The sequence below is a fragment of the Mustelus asterias genome, chromosome 21 (genome assembly GCF_964213995.1).
Source record: "Mustelus asterias chromosome 21, sMusAst1.hap1.1, whole genome shotgun sequence".
Classification (NCBI taxonomy): Eukaryota; Metazoa; Chordata; class Chondrichthyes; order Carcharhiniformes; family Triakidae; genus Mustelus; species Mustelus asterias.
In genome coordinates this window covers 15,269,974-15,286,392 of record NC_135821.1, presented here as the reverse complement: position 1 = coordinate 15,286,392, position 16,419 = coordinate 15,269,974, and the positions used below count along the sequence as shown (strand labels likewise).

The 16,419-nt window shown below is 50.4% G+C and overlaps 2 protein-coding genes across 2 annotated transcripts in view; both read left to right on the top strand.

Annotated features, from left to right (window-relative positions):
- LOC144509135 (epithelial membrane protein 2-like) overlaps positions 1-16,419 on the top strand; it is a 323,958-nt gene that overhangs the window by 39,312 nt on the left and 268,227 nt on the right. The gene's annotated exons all lie outside the window — the stretch shown is intronic.
- On the top strand, positions 4,202-5,494 carry LOC144508928 (ATP-sensitive inward rectifier potassium channel 12-like). The gene has a single exon (XM_078237141.1). The coding sequence runs from the start codon at positions 4,202-4,204 to the stop codon at positions 5,492-5,494; it is 1,293 nt and encodes a 430-aa protein (XP_078093267.1).

Genomic DNA, 16,419 nt, shown 5'->3' with positions numbered 1-16,419 from the left:
TATTCCCCTTTTTGACATTTTTTTGGATCTAACCATGACAGTTTAATGATCTGAGTTATGCCTCCCCCACCCCCACATACCCCCCCCCATACCCCCACAACACCCCCTCCGCCCCCTCCCCCCCACCCCCCACCAGCCTGCCCCTCTGTTCAAACCATGCCTGCTTTCAACTTTTGAGGTTCAGAGAGTATCCTTTCCTGTCCGTCCGAAGTGGAAGGGGGGGAAAGAAAGGACACAAAGAATGAGGTGAAAGAGAGAAGCAGAGGGAGGGAAAGAGGAGGGCAAAGAGAGATGGAGGGATTGAGAGTGAGGAGAAGAAGGGAGGTGAGGGAAAGGAGGAGAGAGGGGCAGGATGAGAAAGAAAGACACAAAGGGAGAAGAGAGAGAGAGAGAAAAGAGGAAAGACAGAAGTGGCAGAGAGGGAAAGAGAGGGGGAGGGAGAGTGAAGGAGCGAAGGGATGGGAGAGGAGGAGAGAGAGAAAGAGGGAGGGAAAAGGAGAAGAGGAGTGAGAGAGAGAGGAGGAGAGAGAGAAGAGTGTGAGGAGAGAGGGAGTGAAGAGAGTGTGAGGAAGAGATAGAGAGATAGAGAGAGAGGAGAGTGTGAGGAAGAGGTGAGAGGTCGCCCGACACCAGGTTATCGTCCAACAGGTTTATCTGAAATCACAAGCTTTGGAGCGCTGCTCCTTCATCAGGTGAAGTCTCGTCCACCCCAGTCCAACACCGGCATCCACACATCGAGAGTGTGAGGAGAGAGAGAGAGAGAGAGAGAGGGGGAGGGAGAGGAGAGAGAGAGAGAGGGAGGAGAGAGAGAGTGAGAGAGGACAGAGAGAGGAGAGGGAGGAGAGAGCGAGTGGAGAGAGAGAGAGGAGAGAGAGAGAGAGAGTGAGAGAGGACAGAGAGAGAGGAGAGAGAGACAGTGAGCGAGAGAGGACAGAGAGAGGAGAGAGAGGAGAGAGAGAGTGAGTGAGAGAGAGATAGAGGAGAGAGAGAGAGGAGGGAGAGAGTGAGAGAGGACAGAGAGAGAGAGAGAGGAGAGAGAGAGAGATAGAGAAGAGAGAGAGGAGAGTGTGAAAAGAAAGAGAGAGAGAGGGGAGAATGTGAGGAGAGAGATAGAGGAGAGGGAGGAGAGAGAGGGAGGACAGTGTGAGGAGAGAGTGGAGAGAGAGACAGGGAGAGAGAGAAAGAGGACAGTGCGAGGAGAGAGAGAGGGGAGAGAGAGAGAGAGGGAGAGAGAGGACAGTGCGAGGAGAGAGAGAGAGAGAGAGGGAGAGAGAGAGGGAGAGAGGGAGAGAGAGGACAGTGCGAGGAGAGAGAGAGGGAGAGAGAGAGAGAGGGAGAGGACAGTGCGAGGAGCGAGAGAGAGAGAGGGAGAGAGAGGACAGTGCGAGGAGAGAGAGAGAGAGAGGGAGAGGGAGAGAGAGAGAGGGAGAGAGAGGACAGTGCGAGGAGTGAGAGAGAGAGGGAGAGAGCAGCAGATTTTCGAGCCTCCGACAGTTCCCTCATGTAAACCAATTAAAACTGGCTCTGGGACAGTGTCAATCTGAGAGTGGAAAGAGCTCGGGAGACCCGGGCTGTGGCTGCAATTTTGCAAATTGTGTCTGGAATATCGGGAGAGGAGTGGAGTGGAAGTGTCCTGTCTCTCTCTCTGGAACCTGGAAGGAGCTGTAGGGAAGGACACAGGGGGAACAGGTAAAGGCAAATTTGGCGTGAGCAGTGAGTGTGGAATGTAGGACACAGCCTGATTTCTATTTTAATCTTCTTGTACATTCATCTCTCTCTCTTCACCATCTCTTAATTTATCTGCTTAGGTAGAGCTTTCCCGCAGTGGATTTATTTTCTATTGAACTTGTTATATTGTCTGTGTTTCTGAATATTTTTGGGTGTGAATGTGAGTCGATTCTGTCGCTCTGTAATTGCTGACTTTACAATCTGTCCATCCCGGCCACCCGCCTGCTCTCTCTCTCTCTCTCTCCAGCAAGCCGCTATTGCTCTTAAAATAATTGCCACAGTTTGATCGGCTGAAGTCCTTGTGCGATCGAGATTGTGCAGATCGTCACAGGCAGAATCAGCGAGATCCGTCAATCTGCAGCCCGTTTCCAGGGAAACTTGTGGAAAATTATGTGGGTGCTTCGTGAGGTGGATCAGAGGTGAGAGAGAGAGAGAGAGAGAGACGTGGGGGGTGGGGGGGGGCTGAGTGTGGAGAGAGGGAGAGTGCGGTGGTGCTGAGGGAGGAGTGGGAGAGTGTGGTCGTGTTGCGAAGGAGAGGCAGAATGTGGGGGTAGAGCTGAAGGAGGAGACAGTGTGGTAGTGTCAAGAAGAGAGAGAGAGAGGGAGGAAAGCGAGAGTGTGATAGTGTCGGAGGAGGAGGGAGGGAGTGTGATAGTGTCGGGGGAGGAGGGGGGGAGTGTGATAGTGTCGGGGGAGGAGGGAGGGAGTGTGATAGTGTCAGGAGAGGAGGGAGGGAGTGTGATAGTGTCGAGGGAGGAGGGAGGGAGTGTGGTAGTGTCGAGGGAGGAGGGAGGGAGTGTGGTAGTGTCGAGGGAGGAGGGAGGGAGTGTGATAGTGTCGGGGGAGGAGTGGGGGGGGAGTGTGGTAGTGTCGAGGGAGGAGGGAGGGAGTGTGGTAGTGTCGAGGGAGGAGGGAGGGAGTGTGATAGTGTCGGGGGAGGAGGGAGGGAGTGTGATAGTGTCGGGGGAGGAGAGGGGAGTGTGGTAGTGTCGGGGGAGGAGTGGGGGGGAGTGTGGTAGTGTCGAGGGAGGAGGGAGGGAGTGTGGTAGTGTCGAGGGAGGAGGGAGGGAGTGTGATAGTGTCGGGGGAGGAGGGAGGGAGTGTGGTAGTGTCGAGGGAGGAGGGAGGGAGTGTGGTTGTGTCGAGGGAGGAGGGAGGGAGTGTGGTAGTGTCGAGGGAGGAGGGAGGGAGTGTGATAGTGTCGGGGGAGGAGGGAGGGAGTGTGGTAGTGTCGAGGGAGGAGGGAGGGAGTGTGATAGTGTCGGGGAGGAGGGAGGGAGTGTGGTCGTGTCGAGGGAGGAGGGAGGGAGTGTGGTGCTGTCCAGAGTTGAGTTGAGATCTGATTTGCCCATTCCTAATTGCCCTTGAACTGAGTGGCTTCAAAGTGAGAGTTCGGAGTCACCCACATTGCTGGCGTCACGTGCAGGCCAGACCAGGTAAGGATGGCTGCTTTCCAGATGGGCTTTTATGATAATTGATGACAGTTTCATTTCCATTTTTCATGATAGCTTCATCTTGAAATTAGCTTTCATTTCCAGCTTTTTATTAATTGAAATTAAATTCCATCAGCTGCAGTGATGGGATTCGAACCCGTGTCCCCAGAGCATTAGCCTGGGCCTCTGGATTACTAGTCATAGAATCACAGAAACCCTACAGTGCAGAAGGAGGCCTGCCATATCCTTGTAATTCCACGCATTTAGCATGGCCAAACCACCTAACCCGCACATCTTTGGACACTAAGGGGCAATTTAGCATGGCCAATCCACCTAACCCGCACATCTTTGGACACTAAGGGACAATTTAGCATGGCCAACCCACCTAACCTACACATCTTTTGACACTAAGGGGCAATTTAGCATGGCCAATCCACCTAATCTGCACATCTTTGGACACTAAGGGGCAATTTAGCATGGCCAATCCACCCAACCTACGCATCTTTGGACAATAAGGGGCAATTTAGCATGGCCAATCCACCTAACCTGCACATCATTGGACACTAAGGGGCAATTTAGCATGGCTAATCCACCTAACCTGCACATCTTTGGACACTAAGGGGCAATTTAGCATGGCCAATCCACCCAGCCCGCACATCTTTAGACTTTGGGAGGAAACCGGAGCACCCAGAGGAAACCCACACAGACACGGGGAGAACGTGCAGACTCCACACAGACAGCCAAGGCTGGAATTGAACCCGGGTCCCTGGCACTGTGAGGCTGTGCTAACCACTGTGCCACCGTGCTGCCCAAGTCAAATGATAGTACCACTATGCCACTGCCTCCCCTTAGAATACTGTGATTAAAGTAACATAAAATTAACAATTAAATTGTGATATTCACCCTCTCTTTCCAGGTCCTTGTGTTTTCTGCTCGTTCATGGCCGGCCTGGGTGTGTGAGGGGTTTTGGGGAGCGCTGGTACCTTCTTCAGAAAACTTCCATCCATCTTTGTCTCCAAAGACTCATGATCATCACAGCGATGGGTACAGTGCGGGCTAACCAGTACAACATGGTGTCCTCGGACAAAGATGGCGACCAGCTCAGCATTTCGTCAGCCACCAACGAGCAGGACAACGGCAAGATCCAGACTCACCGCAAATGCCGCAACCGCTTTGTGAAGAAGAACGGCCAATGCAACATCTACTTCACCAACATGAGCGGCAAGTCCGAGAGGTACATGGCCGACATCTTCACGACCTGCGTGGACACCCGCTGGAGGTACATGCTGATGATCTTCTCCACCGCGTTCCTGATTTCCTGGCTGGCCTTTGGTTTTGCGTTCTGGTTCATCGCCATGATACACGGCGATCTGGACAAGTCGCGGCGGGATGAGAACTTCAAGCCGTGCATCATGCAAGTTAACGGCTTTGTGGCGGCCTTCCTCTTCTCCATCGAGACGCAGACCACCATCGGCTACGGCTTCCGCTGCGTCACCGAGGAATGCCCGGCGGCTATCTTCATGGTGGTCTTCCAATCCATCATTGGGTGCATCATTGACTCTTTCATGATTGGCACCATCATGGCAAAGATGGCGCGGCCAAAGAAAAGGGCCCAAACGCTTCTGTTCAGCCACAACGCGGTCATCTCAATCAGAGATGGCAAACTGTGCCTCATGTGGCGTGTGGGGAATCTCAGAAAGAGTCACATCGTGGAAGCGCATGTCAGGGCCCAGCTTATCAAACCTCACGTCACGACAGAAGGGGAATACCTCCCCCTGGACCAAAAGGATCTCAACGTTGGTTACGATGTCGGTTTTGACCGCATCTTCCTCGTCTCCCCCATAATTATTGTCCACGAGATTGACGAGGAGAGTCCTCTGTACGGTGTCAGCAAGCAAGACCTGGAGACTGAAGACTTTGAGATCGTGGTCATCCTGGAAGGAATGGTCGAAGCCACGGCGATGACGACGCAAGCGCGCAGCTCGTACCTGGCCAACGAGATCCTCTGGAGCCACCGATTCGAGCCCGTGCTCTTCGAGGAGAAGAACCACTACAAGGTGGACTACTCGCGGTTCCACAAGACTTACGAAGTGCCCACCACGCCGCGGTGCAGTGCCAAAGACCTGGTGAACAATTCCTTCTCCATGGTGCCAGTCAACAACTCCTTCTGCTACGAGAACGAGTTGGCGCTCTTGAGCCGGGAGGAGGAGGAGGAGGAGGAGGAGGAGGAGGTGAACCGGGTGTTAGACATTGACAACCAACTGGAGTTTGACCGACTGCAGTCCACCATCCCATTGGACAGTCTTGCTTACCAGAGAGAATCGGAAATTTAATCCCACGGATGCCATTACTGTTGAATTTTTTAAAAAGTAAAATAACTTAGATGCTATGCAGGGATGAAATAAAATACAGGCCCCTCGTTGAGTGTCGTGACCTACAGTCACTCCCGGTGCATGAGGAGTTACTTTTACGTTCAATAGTGCTCCGGATGCAGTGAAAGTGGCAGGAACGGTTTGAGGTCAGGGCTGATCTTTGCTTTCTTATTACCGTTCAAATCCATTCGTTGAGAAAGGTTCGCTGTGAGACTCCAGCATTTTCACTGTGCAATTTTTGTAACATTTGCTCCTCTTGCAAGTAAAAGCTTCAAAGATCAGGCTCTCTGCAGTTGGTAGGTTGCTCAGATAAGACGATATACTTGCTTTCATCGGGAGATATTTAGAGGGTGTTTGAAGGGTTTGTGTCGTGTTCCTGCTTTGTAAATAGCACAGCCCAAATGATATAGTCTTGGCTGCTCACACTTAATCTAAGGGAATTAACTATTCCAAGGCCAAAAGCAGCAAGGGTACTGGGTGAACGCGACCCTGTTCGGGGAGCCACCGACGTGACCCATTGCTCTGACGTCTGGTAGGAATGCACAGCACGCAGATCATGCCAAAACCCACTGACCCAAAGGGTCCTCGAGCCCTCTCAGTGTGTCCAGAAGGCAAGTTAGGTGTATTTTTGTCTTACAGCTTTGTAAGAAATTGTGAAACCCGTCTAACTCTTTGACGTGTTACACTTCAGTCAGTTTCACTGTTGACCGACCATCGACTTCTGGGAAATTCACCTCCTTAAATCTCCAACCCGCCTCCAAACCCGTCCAGTTCATTCCAGCATTGGACCGAATGGGATTGGGATAGGCGCTTGATGGCTGGTGCACTCATGATGGGCTGAAGGGCCTCTTCCTGTGCTATATGCCTCCTACGAACTTTCCATCATGGTTTCTCCCCCGTTTCCAGCTATTTATAATAACTCAATTCTCGCATTACACGTTTAGCTCTGTTTAGCGACCAGTCATACCCCTTCAGTTGCCAAGTGGAAGGGGGAATACTGGGCGGTGTCATAGGATAATAGAATTCCTACTGTGCAGAAGGAGGCCATTCGGCCCATCGAGTCTGCACCAATCACAATCCCATCCAGGCTCTATCCCCATAACCCCATGCATTTATCCTAGCTCATCCCCCTGACACTTAGGGGCAATTCAGCATCGCCAATCCACCTAACCCGCACATCTTTGTCACGCTGCGCCGCCAAGCCGATTTTCCAAGTCAACCGCCATAGCACCGGCAACAGACTTGTGCCGTGACCGGGAATGACGGGAGTGGCCAGACATGTTGTCTGGAATGACTGAACACAGAGGGGAATAACCCAGCGGAGCAGGAATAACAGGACAATGTGGAAACAGGGCAGGGAATGACATTCATGTCGTTTCTCTGGGGTTCCTGTGAATCTTCGCTAGGGGCAGAATCTCCCGCTCTCACTTCCTCCTGTCCTTTTTTTCCTATTTATTTGACCAATTGGGAATTTTCACGGGTATCTATGTTAAAGTCTCTAAGTGATTTTAAAATGGACGGAATACAAAGTTCAATTATAGAAAACAACATCCTTTGGAAGGCAAGCTTCTTGGAGGTTTTATTAGTGTCACAAGTAGGCTTACATCAACACCGCAATGAAGTTACTGTGAAAATCCCCGAGTCGCCACACTCCGGCGCCTGTTCGGGTACACTGAGGGAGAATTTAGCACGGCCAATGCACCTAACCAGCACGTATCTCGGACTGTGGGAGGAAACCGGAGCATCCGGAGGAAACCCACGCAGACACGGGGGGAGAAGGTGCAGACTCTGCACCGACAGTGACCCAAGCCGGGAATCGAACCCAGGTTCCTGGCTGCTGTGAGGCAGCAGTGCTAACACACTGTGCCACCGTGCCGGCCCAAGGAGTTTGCGGAGTTTGGTCTGCCTTTGGCCATTCTCACTCTTATTCACTCACAATTTTCTTTCTCTGTACAAACGCAGATCAATGAACTCTCCTAAGACTTGTGATAGTCAGGACATTAAAACACTTCTCGCCTGGCCCCCCCACGCCTGTACCCGAGTGAAAACCCCCGGTCAATAAGGGGGGGGGGGGGAAAGAATAAATACTTTGGGGGAAAATTCCCTATTTCCCCAGTCTGTCCAGTAAATTAAAAAGACCGAGAGTTATCAGTAAAGATCTATATGATTCACTCTCTCCCACAGTCAGAAACCTGTCCACCTCCACACCAGCCGTAGACACATTAGACTCACTAAGCACTGTGCAGGGAAGAACCACCCAACGTTCAGTCTATTCCTACCCTTATATCAGCTTTTAAATTAATTCAGGGGATGTGGGCATCGCTGGCTGGGCCAGCATTTATTGCCCATCAACTGAGTGGCTTCCTAGACTATTTCAGAGGGCTCTGGTGTCACATCTTAGGCCAGACTGGGTAAGGAAGGCAGATTTCCTTCCCTAAAGGACATTAGAGAAGCAGATGGGTTTTTACGACAATCGACAATAGTTTCATGATTATCATTAAGACTTTTAATTCCAGATTTCTTTTTATTGAATTCAAATTTCACCATCTGCCGTGGTGGGATTCGAACCCGGGTCCCCAGAACACTACTCGCGCAGTAACAATACTACTATGCCAACGCCTCTTAAACTCACCTCTCCTGGTTCTCCCCAAACCAGAATAACCTGTCAGTAGGGACGTTAATCAATCCTATTGCTTCATGGACTTCTATGAGACCCTAAACAGACCGAGGTTCTGGACCCCAGAGGTTCTTTCAGCTTAGAATCCTTCTTGTTGCTCCAGACCTGTTCCAAGGCCACAGGATCACTCTTCTCTCCCCATGTGAGGAGGTGAAAACTGTGCCCAGTGCTCTCAATGCAGTCTGACTGGTATCGTATCGAATAGCACCCTGTGATTTACACCGGATGGCTCCATTAACACAACCCAACACAAGTTTAATGGGGTATTCAAGTAGACAAGGTTACAAAGAAGGCACATGAATGCTCTCCTTCATTGTCAGAGGCATAGAATACAGAAGTAAGGATATAATGTTGGGATTGTGTAAAACACTGGTGAGGCCACAGCTGGAGAGTATTGTGTGCAGTTCTGGTCACCACATTTACAAGGAGGACTTAATTGCTCTGGAGGGAGTGCAGAGAAGGTTTACAAGAATGTTGCCAGGACTGGAAAAGTGTAGCTACGAGGAGAGATTGGATAATTGGGTTTATTTTCTTTGGAACAAAGAAGGCTGAGGGGTGATTTGATGGAGGTGTACAAAATTATCAGGGGAAGAGATAGAGTGGAGAGGATAAAATTGTTTCCCTTGGTGGAGAATTCTAGAACCAGGGGACATAGATTCAGGATAAGTGGCAGTCGGTGTAGAGGGGACATGAGGAGGAACCTTTTTTACGCAGAGGGTGGTGGGTGTCTGGAATTCGCTGCCCGGGTTGGTGGTGGAGGCAGAGACCCTAAACTCTTTTTAAAAAGTACCTGGAACTGCACCTTAAGTGCTGCAAGGCTATGGGGCCGGGTGCAGGAAAGTGGGATTAGAAAGGGCATCAGGCTGGCATGGACAAGATGGGCCAAATGGCCTCCTTCTGCGCTGTAGCATTTCTATGGTGGGTGCAGGTACACAGTGGCCTGACGGCTGATGTACAAACCCTTTGAAGGGAGGCAGAAAAAGTCAAACAGGCTACTTAATAAACAAACATTTGGATCTTTGGCTTTCCAGAGATATAGAGTACAAAAGCAAGGAAGTTATGTTAAACCTTTGTAACCACTGGTTAGGCCTCATCCGGAATATTAGTCGGAATTCTGCCACCTCGCCAGTGGAATTGGAGCGGCGAGGTTTGTAGAATGGAAATCTCGATTGGCCTCGGGTGGGATTTTACAATCTCGCCCAAGTGAGGTCATAAAATCCCGCATATTGTGTCTAATTCACTTTATGAAGGACGTCAAGATCTTGCAAAGAGCGCAGGGGAGATTTATTAGAATATCAGTTTATTTATTGTTACAAGTAGGCTTACATTAACACTGCAATGAAGTGACTGTGAAAATCCCCGAGTTGCCACCTGTTCGGGTACACTGAGGGAGAATTTAGCACGGCCAATGTACCCTAACCAGCACATCTTAGAAATGAAATAGAAACCCTACAGTGCAGAAAGAGGCCATTTGGCCCATCGAGTCTTCACCGACCACAATCCCACCCAGACCCTACCCCCATTTCCCTACATATTTACCCACTAATCCCTCTAGCCTACGGACATTAAGGGGCAATTTAGCATGGCCAATCAACCTAACCCACACATCTTTGGACTGTGGGAGGAAACCGGAGCACCCGGAGGAAACCCACGCAGACACGAGGAGAACGTGCAAACTCCACACTGACAGTGACCCAAGCCCGGGATTCGAACCCGGGTCCCTAGCACTGTGAGGCAGCAGTGCTAACCACTGTGCCGCCCTGAAGGAGCAACTTTGGTTATGTGGAGAGATTAGAGAAGCTGGGATTGCCCTCCTTGGCGCGAGAGATGTTGAAAATCATGAATGATTTTGACACCGTTTCCACCGGCAGTTGGATCGCTAACCAGATGCGACTGATTTATTGTGGTTGGAAGAAAGACAAGGCAGGGAATGGAGGAGGGTTTTTTAACGTGGCGAGTTGTATTGGCTTGGAATGCACCGTCCGAAAGGGTGGCGGAAGCAGATTTAGAAGGGGACTGGATAAATACTTGAAGGGGAGAAAAATTACAGGACAATGGGGAAAGGTGAGAGTCATTTGTTTTTTAATTCATTCGTGGGACATGGGCGTCACTGGCTGGCCAGAATTTATTGCCCATTCCTAGTTGCCCTTGAGAAGGTGGCGGTGAGCCGCCTTCTTGAATTGCTGGTACAACTGAGTGGCTTACTACTGAATGGCCAGGCCATTTCAGAGGGCAGTTGAGAGTCAACCACATTGCTGTGGCTCTGGAGTCACACGTAGGCCAGACCGGGTAAGGATGGCAGATTTCCTTCCCTAAAGGACATTAGTGAACCAGATGGGTTTTTCCGACAATAGTTTTGCGGTCATCGGTTAATTCCGGATTTTTTTTTTATTGAATTCAAATTCCACCATCTGCCGTGGCGGGATTCGAACCCGGGTCCCCCAGAACATTAGCTGCGTTTCTGGATTAATAGTCTAGCGATAATGCCACTAGGCCTCCCCTAGGTAACTGAATCAAAGAGTTAGGATTGTGGGCTATTTCTATGCTGTGGGTTTCTACGAATACCCTGTTAGCTTCAGCTGGTTTTTCGAAACTAGTCACACGTCTTCCCAGGGATTCCTTTTTCTCTCAACAACTTCCAGTATCGCTCTCCGAGAGTGAGAAGTCTATTCTGTGTTGGCTTTACCAACATGCATGACTCCAAATGAATTGAATCTAAAAGCCATTTGTCATTGTATGACCCATTCCCTCCGAACACATGTAAATCTTTTTGCATTTGAGTGCGCCCACTCAGCCGTCTTAATCTTTTGCAGAGATTTTAGTGTCATCGTGATGATAAAGTGGGTTGAAGACACTTATTGTATTAATATACCATTAAAAATATGCACTTTCAATAATGGGTAGAGTTTATCAAATAAAACTTTATTCTAACAGATCCGGTCTCACTGTTTTATCTCTTGCACCTTGCGCTGACTTCCATTCGCTGCTGATGAATTATCACTAAAGCTCAGACATCGATTTAGTCCTCTTTGTCCTATCTGTCTGTTGCCTCCAGCTACTCCTGACTCTGCCCTGACCTCTAGTCTCTGGCTTAACCCCGCGCCCTCAGTCAATGAGAATTACATAGAAAAACCCCATCAAGAGAAAAGGCTGGCGCTCCCTTATTTTTGATTCATCCATGGAACATGGGCATCGCTGGCTGGGCCAGCATTTATTGCCCATCCCTAGTTGCCCTTGTTCAGAGGGCAGCTGAGAGTCAACCACATTGCTCTAGAGTCACATGTAGGCCAGACCAGGTAAGGATGGCAGATTTCCTTCCCTAAATTAGTGAACCAGATGGCTTTTTCCGACGAAGGTTTCATGGTCATCAGTAGATTCTTAATTCCTGAGATTTTTTATTGAATTCAAATTCCACCATCTGCCGTGGTGGGATTCGAACCCGGGTCCCCCAGAACATTAGCTGCGTTTCTGGATTAATAGTCTAGCGATAATAACACATCGCCTTCCCATTTAGTAGACGGCTTTAGGGTCACTCACGGACTCTCCCCCGCCTTTCTGAGGTCCCCATGAAGCTCAGAATTTTACAAAATGGTGTTGGGATGCGACCCACAGTGGGTGAGATATGGTAGAAACGTGAGAAGCAGTGATATTAGCCTGTAGTCAAACACGGAGTGAAACCCGGAGTTACAACATCAAGAGGCATTGAATATAAGAGCAGGGAGGTTATGATGGAGCTGTATAAAACACTCGTTAGGCCACAGCTAGAGTACTGTGTGCAGTTCTGATCACCACACTATAGGAAGGGCGTGATTTGAAGCATTTAGATGAGCACTTGAAACGCCACAGCATACAAGGCCACGGGACAAGTGTTGGAAAATGGGATTAGGATAGGCACTTGATGGCCAATGCAAACACGATGGGCTGAAGGGCCACTTTCTGTGCTGTAAATCGAACCTGGCTCCCTGGCGCTGTGAGGCAACAGTGCTAAGCATTGTGCCACCACTGTACAGGAAAGGGAGTAAGTCACCTTCAGTGCAGTTGAATGGAATATATCAACCTGGTATCAGCGCATTCGAGTGAAAGTGCAGACAAGATGAGTAAGTTGATAGCTTTCCTCTTGGAGATATCCGTGTTCTCGCCTGTGGAGCTTTTAAGAGAAGTGGATTAGATGGTCTGGCTGCTACCCGAGATGTCAGGATCGTGCAGGGGGAGATAAGCAAAGATCTTCAGACAAAGACACCACCCCACAACCTTGCTCTTATGAGATCATCTGAAAGTCAAGGCAGCTTTCTGCATGGAGTACGTGTGCCATGGAACGCACAGCTTCACCAGGAAGATAAGTTCAGTGCAAACAGTAAAGTTTCTATTTCCTTTGAGAATTAGAATCAGAATCCCTACAGTGCAGAAGGAGGCCATTCGGTCCATCAAGCCTGCACCAACAGCAATCCCACCCAGCCCCTATTCCCATAACCCCACGTATTTACGCTAGCTAGTGCCCCCCTGACACTAAGGGGAAATTTAGCGTGGCCAATCCACCTAACCCGCGCATCTTTGGAGTGTGGGAGGAAACCGGAGCACCCGGAGGAAACCCACGCAGACACAGGGAGAACGTGCAGACTTCACACAGACAGTGACCCAAGCTGGGAATTGAACCCGGGTCCCTGGCGCTATGAGGCAGCAGTGCTAACCACTGTGAGACAGCAGTGCTAACCCACTGTGCCACGCATTAATTATCGAATAGCACCTCCTTTTAAAGTCAGTTAAAGCTCAGACAGTGAATGTGTTTGGCTGGACACACGGCACAATCCCTGGGGATTTGATAAACCTTCCTACAAATTGAAAATTGGAAATGGCAGAGAGATTGCCACTAAGGGTGGCATGGTGGCACAGTGGTTAGCACTGCTGCCTCACAGCGCCAGAGACCTGGGTTTGATTCCCGGCTTGGGTCACCGTCTGTGCAGAGTCTGCACATTCTCCCCGTGTCTGCGTGGGTTTCCTCCGGGTGCTCCGGTTTCCTCCCACAGTCTGAAAGACGTGCTGGTTAGGGTGCATTGGCCGTGCTAAATTCTCCCTCAGTGTACCCGAACAGGCACCGGAGTGTGGGGACTGGGGGATTTTCACAGTAACTTCATTGCAGTAAGTCTACTTGTGACACTAATAAATAAACTTTAACTCTAAGCTCGATGAAGTGACGTGGCGGATGGAACACTGCCAGAATGGGAAAGTTAGGGAAAAGGAATCAATGAAGGGCCACGCCCACTAGAGACGGATACGCGTGACGCTGACTTAGGAAATTCCATCAGAGGATTAAAAGGGGAATTAGAACAGTGATGCGAGTGTGCGGAAGTGATTAGTTACGTGTGATGGGAGCTAACGTGCAGAGTGCATGGTGAAGCTGCAATGAAGGGTGGAATCCATGCCCAGTTACTGGACAAACAGCACGGCCTGAAATGTGGAATCAGGAAACATTTCAAAATTATCACATCTTAGAATCCCTACAGTGCAGAAGGAGGCCATTCGGCCCATCCAGTCTGCACCGCCTACAATCCCACCCAGGCCCTATCCCCATAACCCCACTTATTTACCCTAGCTAGTCCCCCTCGCACCAAAGGGGCAATTTAGCACGGCCAATCCACCTAACCTGCACATCTTTGGACTGTGGGAGGAAGCCGGAGCACCCGGAGGGAAACCCACGCAGACGCGGGGAAACAATCCGAGTTTATTCAACCTCTCCTCATAGCCAACACCCCCGAGACCGGGCAACATCCTGGTCTTTGCGAAGCCTCCATGTCCTTCTGGTGGTGTGGCGACCAGAACTGCATGCAATACTCCAAATGCGGCCGAACCAAGGTTTTATCCAGCTGCAACATGATTTGCCAATGCTTGTAATCAATGCCCAGCCAATGTTACATCTGACGATATCTTAGTCCCTCCTTGTTCAATTCGTTTAACTTTTTGAACACTGCGTAACTGGCCCAGGAAATGTGGCGACATTCAGATTCAAAGCCAAGTCCTTGCACTGTGGGGCCATCACTGGACGGAATGGGTTCCTGTCCTAACACCCGGTCCACTTTTCTCTCGATTCCTGTTTCCCCCCCCGTCATTCACGTTAGCCGAGCGCTGGTATGGGCTTTCCCATATTTTAGGCATTCCTGCTCACTCCTTGATACAGCGGCATCTAGGGCAGCACGGTGGTTAGCGCTGCTGCCTCACAGCACCAGGGTTCGATTCCCGGCTTGGGTCACCGTCCGTGCGGAGTCTGCACGTTCTCCCCCGTGTCTGCGCGGGTTTCCTCCGGGTGTTCCGGTTTCCTCCCACAGTCCGAAAGACGCGCTGGTTAGGGTGCATTGACCCAAACAGGCGCTGGGGTGTGGCGACTAGGGGAATTTCACAGTAACTTCATTACAGTGTTAACGTCAGCCTTATTTGTGACTAGAACCATAGAAAATTACAGCTCAGAAACAGGCCTTTTGGCCCTTCTTGTCTGTGCCGAACCATTTTTTGCCTAGTCCCACTGACCTGCACTTGGACCATATCCCTCCACACCCCTCTCATCCATGAACCCGTCCAAGTTTTTCTTAAATGTTAAAACCCGCATTTACCACTTTATCCGGCAGCTCATTCCACACTCCCACCTCTCTCTGCGTGAAGAAGCCCCCCCTAATATTCCCTTTAAACTTTTCTCCTTTCACCCTTAACCCATGCCCTCTGGTTTTTTTCTCCCCTAGCCTCAGCGGAAAAAGCCTGCTTGCATTCGCTCTATCTATACCCATCAAAATCTTATACACCTCTATCAAATCTCCCCTCTAATAAACAAATAAACTTTTACTCTTGACTGCAGTAGCGTCTGGATTTCCACTTCCTCCCTCTGGCCTGGCCACTACTGACTGGGGTCGAAATGCGCGATCTTCTTGGAGATCCTCTCCACTTGGAGCCGGCAGTTCATTTTTTAAAAATACTTTTCCAATTCAATCAAATCAAATCCAATTCAGAGTCTCAACAAGTTGAGACATTTCCGATCCAGGCTGACAAGACAGGGTGAGCGACCAAACCACCCTGTCCTGGGCCTGATCTACGTGAGCCAAGCTGATTGGAGAAGGGGGCAGTTCATTGACATCACTACTGACTGGCACAACTTTAGCACGAATCTGCCTCGGGCAGGATCAGTGGGTCTTCTCCCCGCCCCCCCCCCCCCCCCCCCCCCCTCTCCTTCCCGCGCCTCCCCCAGCTTCCCTGGATCCAACACGCAACCACGGGCCGCCGGCTCTCACCTGTACGGAACAAGGGTGCAGTAAAAAAGTGCAGTCACGCCCAACGCCAGTAACCCAGTATTCCTTTATTCCTTATTTACAAGTGGCTAACATGATACAAAGTTTATACAGACGGACTGGGCGATGATTGAAGGAAAGTCAGGGAAGACGAGAAGTAAATTAAAACCCAAGGATCGGGAGACTCAAGCCGGAGGGAGTTGTAGGGATCGTAATGGATCTGCTGAAATCCTTCTGCAGGACCTGTACTGGATAAGCACTTTAAGATTCTTGAATTAACTTTCTTTTCCGTCGGAAGTGGGAATACCACAGGGTTTCCGGAGATCAGATAAAGTATGGAATAACGTTCGGATTGGAATTATTATAAGTAGTCAGACAGTAATTGCACATTTGCGTCAGCACCGACCATTCCCCCAGTTATCAAGCACTCAGAGGCTGACAGTGAGAGGCTTTCACTGGGTAGCCCTGATCTCGGGAATAATCGGGGTGGGGGCTGTGAGGGGCTCAGGGAGGTGGGAATTCCCTACGTACAGGGATATGGATCCTCCTCATGTCCCAGCAGATGGGAATCCTCTGCGGACGGGGAGATGGATATTCTTTGTGTCCCAGGAGGTGGCCAGTCCTCCTATTCAGTGCTTTCCCCACGGCCCTTTTGGGGTCAGACAAGTTGCTGGGGCTTTGGTGGGTGTTGATGAGTCCGTTGTTGTCTTGAGTTGCCCAGTGTCGGGGGGAGGGGGAGTCTGCCCCCGGCCGCTGGACACCCCAGACTGATCAGTAAAACCTGCTCAGTATGCCCACCTCCCGGGACACTGGGAGATATCCAGCCCGGACACTGGGAGATGTCCAGCCCGGACACTGGGAGATATCCAGCCCGGACACTGGGAGATATCCAGCCCGGACACTGGGAGATATCCAGCCCCGGACACTGGGAGATATCCAGC